The sequence below is a fragment of the Vulpes lagopus genome, chromosome 11, assembly GCF_018345385.1.
Source record: "Vulpes lagopus strain Blue_001 chromosome 11, ASM1834538v1, whole genome shotgun sequence".
NCBI classification, from domain to species: domain Eukaryota; kingdom Metazoa; phylum Chordata; class Mammalia; order Carnivora; family Canidae; genus Vulpes; species Vulpes lagopus.
The window spans coordinates 11,331,343-11,353,158 of NC_054834.1; the positions used below are offsets into that span (position 1 = coordinate 11,331,343).

The following is a 21,816-nucleotide window of genomic DNA, read 5'->3' on the forward strand; positions in this document are numbered from 1 at the left end:
AACAGCTCGGAGAGGCTCGGGCGGCGGCTCCGCGGAGGGGGCTGCGCGGCTCCGGGAACAGCTCAGCGGCGGCGGCTCGGGCGGAGGAAGAAGCTCCGCGCGGAGGGGGCTGCGCGGCTCCGGGAACAGCTCGGAGAGGCTCGGGCGGCGGCTCCGCGGAGGGGGCTGCACCGCCGGGAGCGCAAATCCAACAGCGCAGGCCCCGGAGCACAGGGCGCCGGGACACAGCCCAGGATCCGGCCTCCCCCGGGACAGGCAGAGGCCGGGAGGGCCCAGGACAGCAAGGACGCTCCTGCCTGGAACTGAGCAGATCAGCGGCCCCGCCCCGGAGCCCCCAGGCCCTGCAGAAGGAGAGCCCCGGAGCTACTGCGGGGGCTGGATCCAGGGTCCCAGAGCTGCCCCCGCCACTGTGGCTTCCTCCCGGGGCCTCACGGGGTGAACAACCCCCACCGAGCCCTGCACCAGGCAGGGGCAGAGCAGCTCCCCCAAGTGCCAACACCTGAGAATCAGCACAGCAGGCCCCTCCCCCAGAAGACCAGCGAGACGGACCAGTTCCAAGGGAAGTCAAGGGACTTAAACTACACAGAATCGGAAGATACTCCCCCGTGGTTTTTTTTGTTTTTTGTTTTTTTGTTTTTGTTTTTGTTTTTTTTTTTTTTTTTGTTTTGTTTTGTTTTGTGCTTTTTTTTTCTCTCTTTCTTCTTGATTTCTGATTGCTTCCCCCACCCCCCCTTTTTTCTTTTTTCTCCTTTCTTTCTTTTTCTTTCTTTTTCTTCTCTTTTTCCCCTATTTTTTTCTTCTTTCTCTTTTTTCTTTTTCTCTTTTCTTTCCTTCTCTCTCTTTTTCTCCTTTTCCCAATACAACTTGTTTTTGGCCACTCTGCACTGAGCAAAATGACTAGAAGGAAAACCCCTCAAAAAAAAGAATCAGAAACAGCCCACTCTCCCACAGAGTTACAAAATATGGATTACAATTCAATGTCAGAAAGCCAATTCAGAAGCACTATTTTACAGCTACTGGTGGCTCTAGAAAAAACCATAAAGGACTCAAGAGACTTCATGACTGCAGAATTTAGATCTAATCAGGCAGAAATTAAAAATCAATTAAATGAGATGCAATCCAAGCTAGAAGTCCTAACGACGAGGCTTGACGAGGTGGAAGAACGAGTGAGTGACATAGAAGACAAGTTGATGGCAAAGAGGGAAACTGAGGAAAAAAGAGACAGGCAATTAAAAGACCATGAGGATAGATTAAGGGAAATAAATGATAGCCTGAGGAAGAAAAACCTACGTTTAATTGGGGTTCCCGAGGGCGCGGAAAGGGACAGAGGGCCAGAATATGTATTTGAACAAATCCTAGCTGAAAACTTTCCGAATCTGGGAAGGGAAACAGGCATTCAGATCCAGGAAATAGAGAGATCCCCCCCTAAAATCAACAAAAACCGTTCAACACCTCGACATTTAATAGTGAAGCTTGCAAATTCCAAAGATAAGGAGAAGATCCTTAAAGCAGCAAGAGAAAAAAAGTCCCTGACTTTTATGGGGAGGAATATTAGGGTAACAGCAGACCTCTCCACAGAGACCTGGCAGGCCAGAAAGGGCTGGCAGGATATATTCAGGGTCCTAAATGAAAAGAACATGCAACCAAGAATACTTTACCCCGCAAGGCTTTCATTCAAAATGGAAGGAGAGATAAAGAGCTTCCAAGACAGGCAGGAACTGAAAGAATATGTAACCTCCAAACCAGCTCTGCAAGAAATTTTAAGGGGGACTCTTAAAATTCCCCTTTAAGAAGAAGTTCAGTGGAACAATCCACAAAAACAAGGACTGAATAGATATGATGACACTAAACTCATATCTATCAATAGTAACTCTGAATGTGAACGGGCTTAATGACCCCATCAAAAGGCGCAGGGTTTCAGACTGGATAAAAAAGCAGGACCCATCTATTTGCTGTCTACAAGAGACTCATTTTAGACAGAAGGACACCTACAACCTGAAAATAAAAGGTTGGAGAACCATTTACCATTCAAATGGTCCTCAAAAGAAAGCAGGGGTTGCCATCCTTATATCAGATAAATTAAAATTTACCCCGAAGACTATAGTGAGAGATGAAGAGGGACACTATCTCATACTCAAAGGATCTATCCAACAAGAGGACTTAACACTCCTCAATATATATGCCCCGAATGTGGGAGCTGCCAAATATTTAAACCAATTAATAACCAAACTCAAGAAATACCTTGATAATAATACACTTATACTTGGTGACTTCAATCTAGCTCTTTCTACCCTGGATAGGTCTTCTAAGCACAATATCTCCAAAGAAACGAGAGCTTTAAATGATACACTGGACCAGATGGATTTCACAGATATCTACAGAACTTTACATCCAAACTCAACTGAATACACATTCTTCTCAAGTGCACATGGAACTTTCTCCAGAATAGACCACATACTGGGTCACAAATCGGGTCTGAACCGATACCAAAAGATCGGGATAGTCCCCTGTATATTCTCAGACCATAATGCCTTGAAATTAGAACTTAATCACAACAAGAAATATGGAAGGACCACAAACACGTGGAGGTTAAGGACCATCCTGCTAAAAGATGAAAAGGTCAACCAGGAAATTAAGGAAGAATTAAAAAGATTCATGGAAACTAATGAAAATGAAGATACAACCGTTCAAAATCTTTGGGATGCAGCAAAAGCAGTCCTGAGGGGGAAATACATCGCAATACAAGCATACATTCAAAAACTGGAAAGATCTCAAATTCAAAAGCTCACCTTACACATAAAGGAACTAGAGAAAAAGCAACAAATAGACCCCACCCCCAGCAGAAGAAGAGAGTTAATTAAAATTCGAGCAGAACTCAATGATATCGAGACCAAAAGAACTGTGGAACAGATCAACAGAACCAGGAGTTGGTTCTTTGAAAGAATTAATAAGATAGATAAACCATTAGCCAACCTTATTAAAAAGAAGAGAGAGAAGACTCAAATTAATAAAATCATGAATGAGAAAGGGGACATCACTACCAACACCAAGGAAATACAAACGATTTTAAAAACATATTATGAACAGCTGTATGCCAATAAATTAGGAAATCTAGAAGAAATGGACGCATTCCTGGAAAGCCACAAACTACCAAAACTGGAGCAGGAAGAAATAGAAAACCTGAACAGGCCAATAACCAGGGAGGAAATTGAAGCAGTCATCAAAAACCTCCCAAGACACAAGAGTCCAGGGCCAGATGGCTTCCCAGGGGAATTCTATCAAACGTTTAAAGAAGAAATCATACCTATTCTACTAAAGCTGTTTGGAAAGATAGAAAGAGATGGAGTACTTCCAAATTCGTTCTATGAGGCCAGCATCACCTTAATTCCGAAACCAGACAAAGACCCCACCAAAAAGGAGAATTACAGACCAATATCCCTGATGAACATGGATGCAAAAATTCTCAACAAGATACTAGCCAATAGGATCCAACAACACATTAAGAAAATTATTCACCATGACCAAGTAGGATTTATCCCTGGGACACAAGGCTGGTTCAACACTCGTAAAACCATCAATGTGATTCATCATATCAGCAAGAGAAAAACCAAGAACCATATGATACTCTCATTAGATGCAGAGAAAGCATTTGACAAAATACAGCATCCATTCCTGATCAAAACCCTTCAGAGTGTTGGGATAGAGGGAACTTTCCTCGACATCTTAAAGGCCATTTACGAAAAGCCCACAGCAAATATCATTCTCAATGGGGAAGCACTGGGAGCCTTTCCCCTAAGATCAGGAACAAGACAGGGATGTCCACTCTCACCACTGCTGTTCAACATAGTTCTGGAAGTCCTCGCCTCAGCAATCAGACAACAAAAAGACATTAAAGGCATTCAAATTGGCAAAGAAGAAGTCAAACTCTCCCTCTTCGCCGATGACATGATACTCTACATAGAAAACCCAAAAGCCTCCACCCCCAGATTGCTAGAACTCATACAGCAATTTGGTAGCGTGGCAGGATACAAAATCAATGCCCAGAAATCAATGGCATTTCTATACACTAACAATGAGACTGAAGAAAGAGAAATTAAGGAGTCAATCCCATTTACAATTGCACCCAAAAGCATAAGATACCTAGGAATAAACCTAACCAAAGAGGTAAAAGATCTATACCCTAAAAACTATAGAACACTTCTGAAAGAAATTGAGGAAGACACAAAGAGATGGAAAAATATTCCATGCTCATGGATTGGCAGAATTAATATTGTAAAAATGTCAATGTTACCCAGGGCAATTTATACGTTTAATGCAATCCCTATCAAAATACCATGGACTTTCTTCAGAGAGTTAGAACAAATTATTTTAAGATTTGTGTGGAATCAGAAAAGACCCCGAATAGCCAGGGGAATTTTAAAAAAGAAAACCTTAGCTGGGGGCATCACAATGCCAGATTTCAGGTTGTATTACAAAGCTGTGGTCATCAAGACAGTGTGGTACTGGCACAAAAACAGACACATAGATCAATGGAACAGAATAGAGAACCCAGAAGTGGACCCTGAAATGTATGGTCATCTAATATTCGATAAAGGAGGAAAGACTATCCATTGGAAGAAAGACAGTCTCTTCAATAAATGGTGCTGGGAAAATTGGACATCCACATGCAGAAGAATGAAACTGGACCACTCTCTTTCACCATACACAAAGATAAACTCAAAATGGATGAGAGATCTAAATGTGAGACAAGAGTCCATCAAAATCCTAGAGGAGAACACAGGCAACACCCTTTTTGAACTTGGCCACAGTAACTTCTTGCAAGATACATCCACGAAGGCAAAAGAAACAAAAGCAAAAATGAACTATTGGGACTTCATCAAGATAAGAAGCTTTTGCACAGCAAAGGATACAGTCAACAAAACTAAAAGACAACCTACAGAATGGGAGAAGATATTTGCAAATGACATATCAGATAAAGGGCTAGTTTCCAAAATCTATAAAGAACTTATTAAACTCAACACCAAAGAAACAAACAATCCAATCATGAAATGGGCAAAAGACATGAAGAGAAATCTCACAGAGGAAGACATGGACATGGCCAACATGCACATGAGAAAATGCTCTGCATCACTGGCCATCAGGGAAATACAAATCAAAACCACAATGAGATACCACCTCACACCAGTGAGAATGGGGAAAATTAACAAGGCAGGAAACAACAAATGTTGGAGAGGATGCGGAGAAAAGGGAACCCTCTTACACTGTTGGTGGGAATGTGAACTGGTGCAGCCACTCTGGAAAACTGTGTGGAGGTTCCTCAAAGAGTTAAAAATAGACCTGCCCTACGACCCAGCAATTGCACTGTTGGGGATTTACCCCAAAGATTCAGATGCAATGAAACGTCGGGACACCTGCACCCCGATGTTTCTATCAGCAATGGCCACAATAGCCAAACTGTGGAAGGAGCCTCGGTGTCCATCGAAAGATGAATGGATAAAGAAGATGTGGTTTATGTATACAATGGAATATTACTCAGCAATTAGAAACGACAAATACCCACCATTTGCTTCAACGTGGATGGAACTGGAGGGTATTATGCTGAGTGAAATAAGTCAATCGGAGAAGGACAAACAGTGTATGTTCTCATTCATTTGGGGAATATGAATAATAGTGAAAGGGAATATAAAGGAAGGGAAAAGAAATGTTGGGAAATATCAGGAAGGGAGACAGAACATAAAGACTCCTAACTCTGGGAAACGAACTAGGGGTGGTGGAAGGGGAGGAGGGCGGGTGTTGGAGGGGAATGGGTGACGGGCACTGAGGTGGACACTTGACGGGATGAGCACTGGGTGTTTTTCTGTATGTTGGTAAATTAAACACCAATAAAAAAAAATAAATAAAATAAAATAAAAAAAAAATATTAAAGTTCTTGATTGTTAATGAGCATTTAGATATAACATGTGAAATCTGATATTTAGAAATGTGTGTAATAACTTCTCTTTTAAGCATTATTTCTTCCCTCTTCTTCTCCAACAATCTTAGCTTCATTTACAAAACAAAATCTAGTTTTCCCTGCTGATTCCCAAGACTCCATTTGCTGGTTAGAGACAAAGTTCATGCCTGAAGAGCTCAGAGTAACTTCTTGGGCTGAGTGTGACTTTTCCCCTGTGTAGAACAGGTGTCAAGTACTACAAATACTCAGTCCTCTTATTAACACTATACTGTAAGTTATTTGATTTCTTTGCAACTCTTTTCTCTAGATGCAGGTGAGAAATGAGAGCATCTCAAGCAGAATTGCTCATAACCATAGTTTTTTTTCAACAAAGTTTTCATCATTTCCATTTCCTGAAAACATAATCTGCCAAGTTCATGGAATGTTGCCAGAAACTCATCTTCAAATATTCATCTGGAGTCTGAGAAAAAGACTGACTGTCAAGTAGGACTCTATGTGTCCTCTGTTTTGGGGTCACGGATCTCTCCCCCAGGCAAAAAACAAGCATGGATGCTAAGGGACACAAAGACTGGATTCTGGGTAATCTTCTGTTTCCTCCTGAGACCAACGTTCCACTTTACTCCCCATTTCTTTGTGCCCCAGGTACCTAACCCCTGTGGATTACAATAATGGGAATCTTTGCTATGATTTCCAATGGAAAGTTGGCCAGTGGAAATTGGAGTTCAAAGAACCATCACTATGTCACTTACAGACGCATTTCTTCTTGGGCACCAGGTTTCCAAGCCTGTGGATCCGGGGCCCTGGGAAAAAAGAAACAAATTCATCCAGTGGGTTGAGTGGTATAAAATGGAATGACCTCTCTCACATGTACCTCTTGGTTCCTGAGCGGAAACCTTTGGGTATAGGGCGAATGGCACTATAGGTTGGCCTGTGAGAACGCAGGCCCCTTTTAGGGAGGGAACCCTAAGTCATGCTGCTCCTATTTCCCAGTGTCTTGCTGATGCTTCCATTGGCTGCTCCCAAACAGCAACCAAAGAGTAAGGAAAACGATCTGTGCACTCCATAAGGGTCCACCTCCTAATGCCCAGGGAAAGCTAAGAGAGGTAGAACATTCATCTGCAGGAGCAAAAGAAGGAAATCCAGCAAATAGTCAGGTAAGTGGGTTATTTTTCCCCCCAGATAAATAAAACTATTTGAGGGGGTTGGGAGATTTATCTAGTTCCTTTCATTTCACTTTCTACAAAGCCACCAAGGTCCCATCTCTAACAGAACAGGATGAGCCCTGTTCCTTCAGTAACAAAACAGGAAACTGGACACGTGTTGAGAGATTATCATTAACTTCTGTGCATTTCTAGTTGATACACTTAGTAGAGATGAGCTTGTAGATTATTTCTAATGCTTTTGTTCTTCAGTTCAATCAAAGATTCTGAGGTATTCGTTGAGCTATTAAGTAAGTCATCATCACCTAAGTAGAATAAAATAGAGAACTTTCTGTAGTTAAATGATTATAGTTCTTTATGAATCAGTATTATGATGTATCCAATTCTGTGTTCTTGATTTTCTTTAATACAATAAACAAGGAAACAATAGTAAAACAATTCTCTTATTAAAATGAAGTAGACTAATGTCTGCCACTTTTTAAGGTCAACTAAAATACAGTCTCTCACATTTTTTAGAATTGATCTATATTTTCTGTCCTTCCTTCATCTACTTTTCTGTTACCTAGTAGTGAAAATTTAAGTGTTTCAATCACAGAGTGCTCATTTTTTTCTCCTGAAAGTTCTGTTGCCTTTAATATTTTAAACTTATAAATTGAAGTTTTGTACAAAACTACAAAAATCTGTAGTTTTATTCTGAAAGCGGTAGAATTAGCATTTTTAGTCCACAGATCAACATATCTCTTTGCTCTCTTTTGCTCAAAGGTAAAGAATTAAGTTCTTTTTGAAGCTTAATAAATATAATGTCCTGTTATGATTTCAATAATAGGTATTTTTATCGAGAATATCTTATGTACTTTGTAGGCATTGTATTATTTTATGTATTTCTTGCTATGTAATGTCTCTGTATCATAGGAAAGAGGAAAGAGAGTCTGATGGCTATTAATGTATCCCCACAGATGTCACTACCCTTCCCTAATGTCTAGTTTGACATAATTTCCTATTGACTTTCATTCCTATTTAGAGATTTAGAGACTCTATCTTGAAATGGTTTATTTCAGAGAGTAGTAAAGTGTTCAGAGATTTTCAGTAATTGTGAAAAGCTCAATCTGAAGGTCCCTACAAGGAACAATTTGGAATTCTTATTCTTTTAGCTTCCAGATAATGTGCTAGATGTTGAGCCTGTCAAGGAAATAATGTGATCACCATAAAAATCCTGCAAACAGACCTATTTCACGGAAAAAAGAAATGATGCTTAGACAGGAACAGAAATGTTTCCAACAGGAACACCGGTGGGGCTCAGTGGCTGAGCATCAGTCTTCGGCTCAGGGTGTGATCCCAGAATCTCAGGATTAATTCCCCCATCAGACTCCCCATAGGGGGCCTGCTTCTCCCTCTGCCTGTGTCTCTGCCTCTCTCTCTGTGTCTCTCATGAATAAATAAGTAAAATCTTTTGTTAAAAAATGCATCTTTTTAAAAAGATTTTACTTATTTATTCCAAAGAAGATGTGGCTTATGTATACAATGGAATATTACTCAGCTATTAGAAATGACAAATACTCACCATTTGCTTCAATGTGGATGGAACTAGAGGGTATTATGCTGAGTGAAATAAGTCAATAGGAGAAGGACAAACATTATATGGTCTCATTCATTTGGGGAATTTAAAAAATAGTGAAAGGGAATAAAGGGAAAAGGAGAGAATATGAGTGGGAAATATCAGAAAGGGAAACAGAACATGAGAGACTCCTAACTCTGGGAAACTAACTAGGGGTGGTAGAAAGGGAGGTGGGCAGGAGGCAGGGGTGACTGGATGACGGGCACTGAAGGGGGCACTTGATGGGATGAGCACTGGGTGTTATTCTATATGTTGGCAAATTGAACACCAATAAAAAATAAATTTATTAAAAAAATAAAAAAATAAAATCTTTATGTTAAAAAAAAAAGAAATGCTTCCAAACAAATAGTCCATGCGATTTCAATATAATATTGAGCCACTGATTTGCCTTAGTGCTTGTTAGCTTTGCAGGAATATACTCAGGCTTTGTGACCAAATATGGGTTGTCCCACACCTGCCACCCAGCACACAGATCCTGGTGAGAACAGTATGAGTGATCACTCAAGAAGCCAAGGCTGAAGGGTCACAGTGTGCACACATTTGGAAGAGTTCCCCTTGTGGAAGGTCTGCTCTGGAATCCTTCCTACAGGTAGCCTGAAAAAGGCTAAGAAAAATCACGTATCTTCTCTGTTTTGTGAAATCACTTTAGCAGAAAGGATCATAGGTCATCTACATGGAGAGCGCTCAAAACCCCATAGCCATGGTATTTTGATACCCACCATTTGCTTCAACGTGGATGGAACTGGAGGGTATTATGCTGAGTGAAATAAGTCAATCGGAGAAGAACAAACAGTGTATGTTCTCATTCATTTGGGGAATATGAATAATAGTGAAAGGGAATATAAAGGAAGGTAAAAGAAATGTTGGGAAATATCAGGAAGGGAGACAGAACATAAAGACTCCTAACTCGGGGAAACGAACTAGGGGTGGTGGAAGGGGAGGAGGGCGGGTGTTGGAGGGGAATGGGTGACGGGCACTGAGGTGGACACTTGACGGGATGAGCACTGGGTGTTTTTCTGTATGTTGGAAAATTAAACACCAATAAAAGTTAAAAAAAAAAAAACCCATAGCCAGACTAAAGTAAACAATCAAAATGTTCAATGAGGATAATGTTTTGGAAATTTTCAGCTGGCATAGTTTTATTCTCCCACATACATCATGTCATCTGGAGCCCTTCCACTGCTTAGGCTAAGCCACAAGAGATACCACCCATGAAAGGGGATGGTAGCCATGTGCAGAACAAGCTCATTTTTTGAGTTAATATGAGATAGTGAGCTTGAATGTCAGATTTATATGAAAATGAAAGGGGTTTTCTAAGTTTCCAAACCTCCTATTTATAGATTGGCAGGCAAGCCTGGCAAAGTAGGAACACAGAATTTCAGTAGTGGTCCTAGGTGCAGGTAAGTGGTGGTGTGGTGTCAGCCAAGTTAGCATGCACCCCAGAGGAAAACTAGCACTCATGGCTGGGATGGAATGTGAGACCCTGGGAAGAGAGTAAGAAAGGCAGTTTCTGGTTCCCTTGTCTCTAAGGGTCATATCCCAGAGAGGGTAAAATCTTCTTCCACAGAAACCCAAAACATGGAGGGAGAATCTGAGAACATCTGGTTGATGTTAAACTTCCAGAATATGGCCATGGTGGCATCTGCAAAGACCAGTCCAAACCAACACTGACTTTCCCCACAGGCTGCCCATGTCGGAGACCCAGACACCTTCCAGAGTCTCTAAAGGAGTGTCAATTAGGGTGCTGGAGCTTAGCAGAGCAAGCAGCAACTGGGACTTACAGAAGTTGCAGGGTGGAAACTTTATATCCCATGGCATGGTGTGAGTCCGTGGTGGTGGCCTCAGGGCTGGATTTTGCACAGGATAGTTCTGGTGAAGCAACTGACCTAAAGACCAGAAGTGCAAAGGGCTAGAAAAGGGTGACAGGAAGACTGTTGGAATTAACTCTCCTCCCATGTGTCGTGATATAATCCTGAGGATGAGCAGGAGACTGAGACAGAAAGGATGAGGAACCTGCCAGAGGAGGAACTATTTTCAACTGGTAAGTTTAGTGTCTCCCTCCAATATAAGAATGAGGAAGAGATAACATATATGCATTACCTATAACAAGGACTCTTCTGTCCCCTGCAACACACCCATAGTTGCAGCCTGTATTTTTTCTAACCAGTGTGCCCTGCTAGAGGGTGCCTATGGGAGGGGACACAGTGGGGACCAAAATGCACCCCATGTCCACCCCCCTCTATACCGTGAGCAGAGCTGAACCAGCCTGGAGAAAAAGTTCCTTCTAATTATTATTCCAACACTGTGCCCTTTTTTAATTAGTTAAAAAGGAGAATCCTGTGCTACAGAGACTGTGCTCAGGAGAGAGTAACTACCTAGTTATGGAGACACAATACAGGGTTCTTAAAAAGCTTGGACCTGAAAATAGGGAAAATGATCTACAAGAAGAATTGTCAAAGAACCAATGAAAAATACTATTGTTTGAATCTAGGGAAAAAATTTACATTTCAGAGCCTTGAGAGAAACTGGCAGTCATGAGAAATGCAGTAAAACAGCAAGAAGTACAACAGCAGCAAAAGCCATCATTTGCACAGACCCCAGAGACCACTGACTATGGAGTCAGAGGTGGAGCAATTTTTCTTTTTTTTAAATTTTTTTTTATTTATTTATGATAGTCACAGAGAGAGAGAGAGAGGCAGAGACACAGGCAGAGGGAGAAGCAGGCTCCATGCACCGGGAGCCCGATGTGGGATTCGATCCCTGGTCCCCAGGATCACGCCCTGGGCCAAAGGCAGGCGCCGAACCGCTGCGCCACCCAGGGATCCCTGGAGCAATTTTTCATACTGTCCACAGAACATAGTAGATGAAGCCACAGACAACTAAGTACCAGGTTTTAGAGGAGTCAGACAGCCCAAGAAACTTCTCTTCAGTTCTGCAGTCTCACCATTCCTGCATGGGCAACCTCAGCCCCAGTCCCAGCCTCAGCCTCAGCCTCAGCCCCCACCCTGTGGTCCCTGACATGTACCCCAGTCCTAGAATCCGGAGGAAAAGAAGCACACAACCACCAGGTGTGCCTGCTGGATGCCAGCCTTCCTGCTCCAACTTCCCATTGACCTGATTGTGTCTGATGAGAGCTTCTGGCTGGGGTTGTTGAGAACAGCCTGAGTGAATCTGGGACCATTAGTTCTTCATCCTGAGATTTCCCAGGGGTCTGGATAGCACATCTGTATAACAAAGGGCTTGAAATGGAGAGAAGGCATGTGACTGAGGTCATAGAGGTGACTGTGAGGGGCAGGTGTGGCACCAGATGAAGGAAGAGGAACACAAGTGCTGCTGGGGTACAAATGCCCCAAGGTAGAACATTTGTCTCTGGTGTTTGTGACATCGTCAAGGGCTGCATAAGCCTGGTCTCTAGTGCAGGCTCCATACACATTTGCTGAATTAATGTGTGAATAAGTGAATCTTAGGAAGCATTACTGAGGCAGAACATTTAGAGTATTTCCCGTAATGAATCCTAAACATGCATTCTAGAAACTTGAGAGAAATATGTATATATAGACACATATGTACATATATGCATACATATGTACATGCACATGTATACATACTACTACTACATAGTGGTATATAATATGTCATAAAGTCCATACAGAATAAATGAAGTATCTTGTTTAAGAATGTGGGTTGCAGGGATCCCTGGGTGGCGCAGCGGTTTGGTGCCTGCCTTTGGCCCGGGGCGCAATCCTGGAGATCCGGGATCGAATCCCACATCGGGCTCCCGGTGCATGGAGCCTGCTTCTCCCTCTGCCTGTGTCTCTGCCTCTCTCTCTCTCTCTGTGTGACTATCATGAATAAATAAATTAAAAAAAAAAAAGAATGTGGGTTGCAAACCTAGATCTTCTGGTAGAAATTACTGTTCTGTCACTCACGTCAGAGCTTTGATAAAAAGGCTGGAGTATCAAAAGCCTCCAATTTCTCCTTGGAAAGATGAGAACAGTAATAAAAGCACCCACTTAGCAGGCTCTGTGACCATTAGATGAGATAATGGAGCCAGCATGTGTGTAGCACAGCACCTGTCACATAGAAATGCCGTCAATAATGTGAGCTATCAGTGTTATGAAAAATGAAGAAAATAATATCTCTATTTTCTGAAAGTATTTAAAATAAGAAATAAAAGATAAATTCTGTCTCTTTTTTCTGCCCTGTTTGAAATAATTAGTGAGGAGCAAAGACATTTTCCCACAAAGAATGTGTTTAAAGTGGCCATTTATCTCCTTGCTTTGCTCCAGCATCTGAAACCTTCCTCTATGCCCGGGGAGTTTCCCACCTTATGAGTCTCACTGAGAGAATGAATTCACTCCCAGTAGAGGGAGGAAAAAAGTCAGATACTGTCTGTCAACCTTCCTTGAGCTCAAGTCAGGTAGAAAGTGTGGGCTTCCCCAATTAGACACAATCCGCACAACTATCACCTCCTCAACAACACACACACAGAGACACACAGAGACACATGTACATAGGCACACGCACTCACAAAAGGACACACACACACACACACACACACGCAGGCACACAGATACACATACATACACTCACATGCACACAGGGTCTGGAAGGAAATGCCTCACAGCAATGGCAGAGCAGGGGACATCCCTCCTGAGTGGCCCTGTGTCTCCTCTCCCTCTCCTCTTTCTCATTCCCAGGAGGCACCTTCCTGTGGAAAAAGAGTCAGTCTTCTTAGTTGTAGGACATTGGCCTTCTACTCTAGCCACCTCCAACTACTCAACATTTAATTGTGGTGATCACTTCAGAAATGATATTTATTGGAAATCAGGGGAAAATAGAGCCGCTGCTTCAGGAGAAAACAGCCATTCTGTCTTCTTCCCCTCTTTTCTCCTCAGGAAAGACCCAAGCTGGAGTTCCCATTAGCTGCACATGGCATGTGACAGGGCCACATGTAAGTTTTAGGCAGAACTGCTTCAAGTTTTAATACATGCAATTGTTCAGAGAAAAACGTACAGAATCATAAAGGGCAGGCAAAGAAGCTTAGCTTAAGAAAAGATGGAGTAAAAAAGGATGAGGAAAATCAATTCAGAAAAATAAATACTAATAATATGTAACTGATTTTTCAGGTGACTACTTCAAAATGGTCATGAAATATTTTCACAATGAAAGTTAATGGAAATAATAATGGTTCAAAGTATGGGAACATTAAATTTCAGACAGGATAGGAATAGTAATAATATGTAATTGTTCTCAAAAATTTCCTATATTCCAAAACCTGTGCTAGAGGTTGCAATAAGACAGAAATAGTCTCAGTATTTAATGTGCACTAACTTCTGAGACAGAATTGTTTTCACATCCATATTCAGGCGAGGATTTTGAGACAGAAAGAAATTAAGAAATTTGCACGGATTCAGGCAGCTAGCGGAGTGAGAGAGATAAACGGTCCATAGTTTCAGATGTAAAAAATGCTCCAAGGACATGGGGAGTTACTCAGAATATGAAGAATATTGCACCTGTGACTCATCAAAGTATTTGTGATGCGCAAAATAATACTTACATCTGTGTATCCGCAAAGAAGAAATCTAGAACTCCATACACCATAATGGAGAGGAGAACTCCCTTTGGGGATATTTATCTTCATCTTTATCCTTTTTCTCTGAGTTTTTTCAAGGAAGATCTTTACCCACATACAGCTCTGTGACATTCCTTGAGTCATTAATCACTCTTTTCTACCTCTCCGTCCTGATCTATGAAATTAAAAATATAAGCCTCCAGAAAATGTGATTTCTGAGAAGATGGGAAAGGTGAAGAATGTTTAGGAAAAAAGTCTATAAATTAAAAAATACTCATTAAATATTAGCTCATTTTTTGGAGGGGGAAGGGAGGGACAGAGGGAGAGAGAGAGAGAATCCTAAGCAGGACCACATTCAGCACAAGCCCAACGTCGGGTTCAATCTCATGACCCTGAAATCATTACCTGAGCAGAAATCAAGAGACAGACACCCAGACACTCCAAATATTTGCTCTTCTGGAAGTCAATATTTATTAGACATGCAATATTTTAAAATATTATATTGAGAAAGTACATTCATAAACAGCTTCTGGCAAGTAGAAACTGTTCTCATTTCCACAGAAGTCAAGACTAAACCATTTCTTTACTGAAGGACAATACAAGGAACAAGATATTGTCCCCTAAGTGGAGACAGAACAGATGGTGAACATTAACTGACAAATCCTTACAATGTGCTCAAGCACAAGTATAGGACCTGATTTCAGAGAATAAGTAAATGCCAATAATTTATTCATTGACTTTCCAACATAAAACAGTGAAAAATCTATTTCTTACTGTAGAATCTGCAGTGGGCTTCTGTGGGAATACAGATCTTTCCTTGCAACTTTCCTATAAGAGCTACTCACCTTAAGGATAAATTCCCCAACAAACATCAACATATTCATTCCCTCTGTCCCCTATTTGAAGGCCCCACAGTCTAGTGTTCAACTTTGAGATCTCCTCAGGGGAAAGAGGGATTTGCAAGCCAGACATATAAGAGATGGAATTCCATGGGATCCTTCAGCCCTTCTCCCACCTCAGTTGGGCTCATGTTCTTTGATGGTCATTTTAACCTACACTGTTCATGACCTTGACTGTTTCTCTGTGGGGAGACTCTTGCCTTCTTGAGCCTGATCAGAACCTTCCTAGTCCCTTATATTTTTTTTTTTTTATGGAGGAAAATTGGAGGCCAGAATCTGAGTGGAACACCTGATGAGAAAGACCAACCTTTTCCAAAAGGAATGCATGGCAAGTGTGGATTCTGCTTCTGAAGACATCTTTGCTACATTTCTATTTTGGTTCTCAAAATATCTTTGCTAAATGCATTGCCTCATGTCATTTATGGAAGAGAAGTGTACTTCGTACCATAGTGTCTTCTAATAACAGTCCTGATGAGACAAGTTAGATCAGCTTTTCAATATGAGACTTAGAGAAGTTAGTGAAAAGTTTAATATTCAAATAATTAAAAGATGCAAATGTTTTATTCTTCATTCAAAAGTCAGAATATATGAGGCCTTTAAACCGGCATTTTAAGATTGATTAATAAAAGGGAAAATGTTTACCTCAAAAATGAAAAAAATCTTAAAGTTCATACTCCTATATTATATCTCAACTACATCCATGTCTTTCTTAGTGGAAGAAAGAATATGAAAATAAATATTCAAGTTTTAAGATACCATTTTTCAGATAGACAGGATGGGCTTTTCTTCCTTATTTATTGATTTTATACATTTAAAATAAAAGTAGGAACAAGAATTTTTACAATGAAAGTATTTCAGAAAGTCATTTTTTCTTCCTTTTCAATAATAATAAAAATACACCTTGAAAACTTTAGAAAGGGCATAATATTGCTATGCACAATATCTAATTTATGTTTATTATCAATTATCAGGTGCATATATTTTATGTTCATTCTCATTTTTGAACTGATAATGTAACTTTGTCAATTTCGATAGATATTTCTTTCAGCAGTCATAGATGTAGAAACTGGGACAAAAAGAGATTAAATACCTCAGTTCACATCCAAAGGGGTAAGTAATATAAGGAGGTGTTAATTTTCATAGGCCATTAGTATAGATTTTTCGCAAAAAGTTGGTAAGATCCTGATAAATTTTCAATAGATGAAGTTAACTAAATGGGCTAAATGGTAGAGGAAGCTGATTATTATATATATTCAGGAAAAATACTATTCTCATAGATCATTTAAATACCTAGAATATTGCTCACAGTAATAATTTAACCAAAAGCAGAGAATGTTTCAAAAATGCAAATCTCAATTAAAATATATATTTATATATAAAATACCAAGCAATCCTAATTTTAGTCACAAATACATAGAGAAAATTCAAAGTAAAAGTAAAAGATAGGTGCCTTGTATCATCATTTTTATATCTCATTTTACGTGGATTTTCTTTACGTTATTTATACATGTTGTCATATTTACCAAATAGGTGTCTTTTCATGAGTTATGTCTCACTGCCACCATCCTCATTTATCAAATGGAGACTAATCATAACAGGAATCACATGGGACTGCGAGAGGAGTAAAAAATAATTCAAGTCCACAATGAACATTAGATGTCTAATAATTATAAAGTGAATCACTACATAATACTCATAACATTGCTTTGAAAGTGATCCTATATGTGACATCATGCTCATGAGGCAGTTGCAAGGCTCAGTGTGAATGGAAGCTGGTTTCCAGAGACTGCTCTGACCCATGTATCCCTAGCAGCTGTGGTCTACTCCCTTCTTGGAGGAACCTGATTATAAATGAAATTTGATCTTTGAGCCCTATTTGCTCGTGCCATTTCAGTCTACTTTAAAAAACAAACAAACAAACAAACAAAAACCAAATAACCTCCAGTTCTTGTGCACATGGCATTGTCAGTACTGCCAAAGAGATATTTCAGAGTCTGATTTTTGTTCTGTTGTGCTGTCTGACAGAAGAGTAGGGTCAGGTTTCCCATCTGAGTCCCCAATAATAGCAAATCAGAGACACACAGACATATGGGCTGAATCCAGCAGACCTGTCCTCATATTACTGAGCAGCGCTTCCATAGTGTGGGATTCCTGTAGTATGTGAATGTGTGAGTGGGTTTGAGAAATTTCCTGACTCACCCCATATAGATACGTTTACCAGGAATTTATTTTCAGATTGAGAATCCTCTTACCCCATCTGCCCAGCACTCATGGGACACAGAAAGCCCTAGACTTGCTCAGATCTGTGACAGATCTAGAAGAACTCTAGGGAACTATCTAAGCCACCACTTCTAAGAACCCGAACCAGTCCCACCCTCCTGCAGCTGTCCTGACAAGTCTTGTTAACAGGCACCTCACTTCTTACCTTATTCCTGGGGAGCCTGCCAAGCCAGAAAAATGCCACTTCTGGAAGTAGTCATCTTTTCAACCCTCTGGGCTTGTGAGCTGTCCCCCAGGCACTTCAGTCTACAGAAGAGATTCAGGAAATTCTTTCTTGTTGCCTTTTTCCATATCATTTGCTCATGTGAATTTCTCTTCGTTGTTTGCAGTTGGCCTTGGGCGGATAAAGATGGAACACCTGAAATATCATTTTCTAGATCAAGAGATGAGCGTGCCCACGTATCATGAAAGGTTTCCCTTAGGACATTAACAAAGGAGCCATTCACTGGTACTGACAGATACCAGATCAGGGATAAAATATCTAAAATTTTCTCAACAATGCTTCCTTATGGTCACTTAAGTGGGAAGAACCATAAACTTCCATGTCAACCTTGACAATAAATATCTTAAGGAAACAACAAGAGGCTGTGAACTACTGTGGCTGCTGGATTTGTATTCACAGCATTAGAGTTGCCCATAGAAGCTGCACAAGAACTATCTTCAGGTCTGGCCCACCCACATTCTACTCAATATGGGCAACCACAGAGGCTACACAGCTGGGTGCTCAGCCTGAGACTCTCCCTCTGCAGTATTTCTTGAGTTTTGCAGGGAGACATTGCAGATCCTGTTTGCACAGTGGGCCCCATGGGTTATCAGCAGTTATGGTACAAAGTAAAGGAGTTTGACCAATTCCCACTAAATTAGGCTGTCTGGGACCTCTGAAAATACAGAAGGAATGGTTCAAAGGAATATCCATTTGTCTGTTAATGCACTGTAGAGAGGGATTTCTAGTGCCTGAATAGTGCAAAGAAAGAGAGGAAAGGGATATACAGATTACATAATTATTCCTTATTACTACTTTATAATTTTACTCATGGACATTACATTTTTTTTCAGAAGTAGAATGATGAGTCAAACATAAACATTCCATGCATTGATTACCATTCTGTGGCCAGACTGAAGGAATCTACAGATTGCTTTATCCCTACGTAAATGGCAGCTAGGTGGGTAATGGAGAAACCAAGGTGTAAATCCTGTACGCATCACTCTCACTCCACATTCAGGGTCAATACTAGGAACCAAAAAAACCACTACTGATTGAAACAGGCCCAGGAGCACATCAGGTGGCTGCAACATGGTGGTTATGCCTCTAAGACATTGTTCTCAGGATTCTGTAAAGAAAACTAAAAATGTCTATATGATTCAGCTGATTAAAAGAAGAATAATGTATGCTCTCTTTATTTGTAAAGACAAGTTTGCAAAGTCCTTTCACAAATTAACAAATTAAAAATCATGATTGAGAGTAAAATTCTATAATTACTACCTGATGGTCACCAGGTTTCAAAATAGATGGACACACAAGTAATGGGTGAAATTACAAAACCTCCTCCCTACAAAAACAAAAACAAACCAAAACCAAAACCAAAACCAAAACCAAACCAAACCAAACCAAACCAAACCAAACCAAACCAAAACAAAACAAAACAAAACAAAACAACCTCCTCCCTCACCTCCTTAGAGTTCACTTTCAGATGTTGAAAAGCTTGAAACTTTGACAACTTGGGTATCTGAACACATAATCACCATGCCTGCAGTTCAATTCTGGTGCCTGATATCATGACAACAGATTCATTCTATTTCTCATTCTAAGAATCAGGTGGTGCCTTCTCCGATTGACTTACTTCACTCAGCATAATACCCTCCAGTTCCATTCACGTCGAAGCAAATGGTGGGTATTTGTCGTTTCTAATGGCTGAGTAATATTCCATTGTATACATAAACCACATCTTCTTTATCCATTCATCTTTTGATGGACACCAAGTCTCCTTCCACAGTTTGGCTATTGTGGACGATGCTGCTATAAACATCAGGGTGCAGGTCTCCTGGTGTTTCATTGCATCTGTATCTTTGGGGTAAATCCCCAGGAGTGCAATTGCTGGGTCGTAGGGCAGGTCTATTTTTAACTCTTTGAGGAAACTCCACACAGTTTTCCAGAGTGGCCGCACCAGTTCACATTCCCACCAACAGTGCAAGAGGGTTCCCCTTTCTCCACATTTCTCCAAATTCTCCAACATTTATGGTTCCCTGATTTGTTAATTTTCCCCATTCTCACTGGTGTGAGGTGGGATCTCATTTTGGTTTTGATTTGTATTTCCCTGATGGCCAGTGATGCGGAGCATTTCCTCATGTGCTTGTTGGCCATGTCTATGTCTTCCTCTGTGAGATTTCTGTTCATGTCTTTTGCCCATTTCATGATTGGATTGTTTGTTTCTTTGGTGTTGAGTTTAATAAGTTCTTTATAGATCTCGGAAACTAGCCCTTTATCTGATACGTCTTTTGCAAATATCTTCTCCCATTCTGTAGGTTGTCTTTGAGTTTTGTTGATGGTATCTTTTGCTTTGCAGAAGTTTCTTATCTTGATGAAGTCCCAATAGTTCATTTTGCTTTTGTTTCTCTTGCCTTCATGGATGAATCTTGCAAGAAGTTACTGTGGCCAAGTTCAAAAAGGATGTTGCCTGTGTTCTCCTCTAGGATTTTGATGGAATCTTGTCTCACATTTAGATCTTTCATCCATTTGGAGTTTATCTTTGTGTATGGTGCAAGAGAGTGGTCTAGTTTCATTCTTCTGCATGTGGATGTCCAATTTTCCCAACACCATTTATTGAAGAGACTGTCTTTTTTTCCAGTGGATAGTTTTTCCTCCTTTGTCGAATATTAGTTGACCATAAAGTTGAGGGTCCACTTCTGGGTTCTCTATTCTGTTCCATTGATCTGTGTCTGTTTTTGTGCCAGTACCACACTGTCTTGATGACCACAGCTTTGTAGTACAACCTGAAATCTGGCATTGTGATGCCCCCAGCTATGGTTTTCTTTTTAAAAATTCCCCTGGCTATTCGGGGTCTTTTCTGATTCCACACAAATCTTAAAATAATTTGTTCCAACTCTCTGAAGAAAGTCCATGATATTTTGATAGAGATTGCATTAAACATGTAAATTGCCCTGGGTAACATTGACATTTTCACAATATTAATTCTGCCAATCCATGAGCATGGAATATTTTTCCATCTCTTTTGTCTTCTTCAATTTCTTTCAGAAGTGTTCTATAGTTTTTTAAAGTATAGATCCTTTACCTTTTGGTTAGGTTTATTCCTAGGTATCTTATGCTTTTGGGTGCAAGCATTATATGGTCTCATTCATTTGGGGAATATAAAAAAAATAGTGAAAGGGAATAAAGGGGAAAGGAGAAAAAATGAGTGGGAAATATCAGAAAGGGAGACAGAACATGAAAGACTCCTAATTCTGGGAAATGAACTAGGGGTGGTGGAAGGGGAGGTGGGCGGGGGGTGGGGGTGACCGGGTGACGGGCACTGAGGTGGGCACTTGATGGGATGAACACTGGGTGTTACTGTATATGTTGGCAAATTGAACACCAATACAAAATACATTTATAAAATAAAAAGAATCGTGTGGTGCTATCAAATGTAAGGGTTCCATGAAAGCAGAATGAATCCGTGCCACAGCAGTTTCAGAACCTTCCCAGGGGCAAATGCAGTTTCTTGCATCCTATACCCTGTCCATCATGATAACTTATTGCACAAGTTATTTTATTTAATCCTCCAAAGAGCAATGTAGAATGGATTGAATTGGCCACAGGGGAGATGGGGCCACCCTGACTTGTCAACACACGACAACCATGAAACACTACAAGGGTGAACTGGTCAGAAAGGACAAACTTACCTATGTGGTTTAGATGTGACAAGATATTATGTAGCCATTAAAAACTTGGTTTGGGAAGAATGATACAGAATGTTTACAAGTTAAGTGAGGGTTCGAGAAAATTCCCTCAGATTTGTTCCATGATTGGCACTTCTAAGATGCGAATATTAAACTCTGAGGGGCCCAGAACATGGTTCCCCAAGAGAGGACTTGATCAAGATGTAAATCCAACAGTGGAGTCAGTATTTCCAGCTCTTCGACGGCCAAGAATTTTTTGTTTTTACATTTAATAATGAAATTATTTATATAACAATGTAAATACAACTGTATATATGAGGCTTAAAATGGTAATCAATTTGTATTTTCCCTTCTAAAAATATTAGTACTCTTGCTTTTTCGTAACGGGTTTGCTGCCAGAACACAGGTGTCGAGAAACCACCGCTAAACCTAAACCAAAA

General features: G+C 40.5%; 1 gene segment (V, D, J or C); it reads left to right on the top strand.

Moving 5' to 3' along the window:
• LOC121471739 overlaps positions 1–21,816 on the top strand; it is a 52,429-nt gene that overhangs the window by 3,996 nt on the left and 26,617 nt on the right. The window contains 1 exon segment of the C gene segment in view: positions 20,150–20,152. Within this exon segment, the coding sequence occupies positions 20,150–20,152 (3 nt within the window).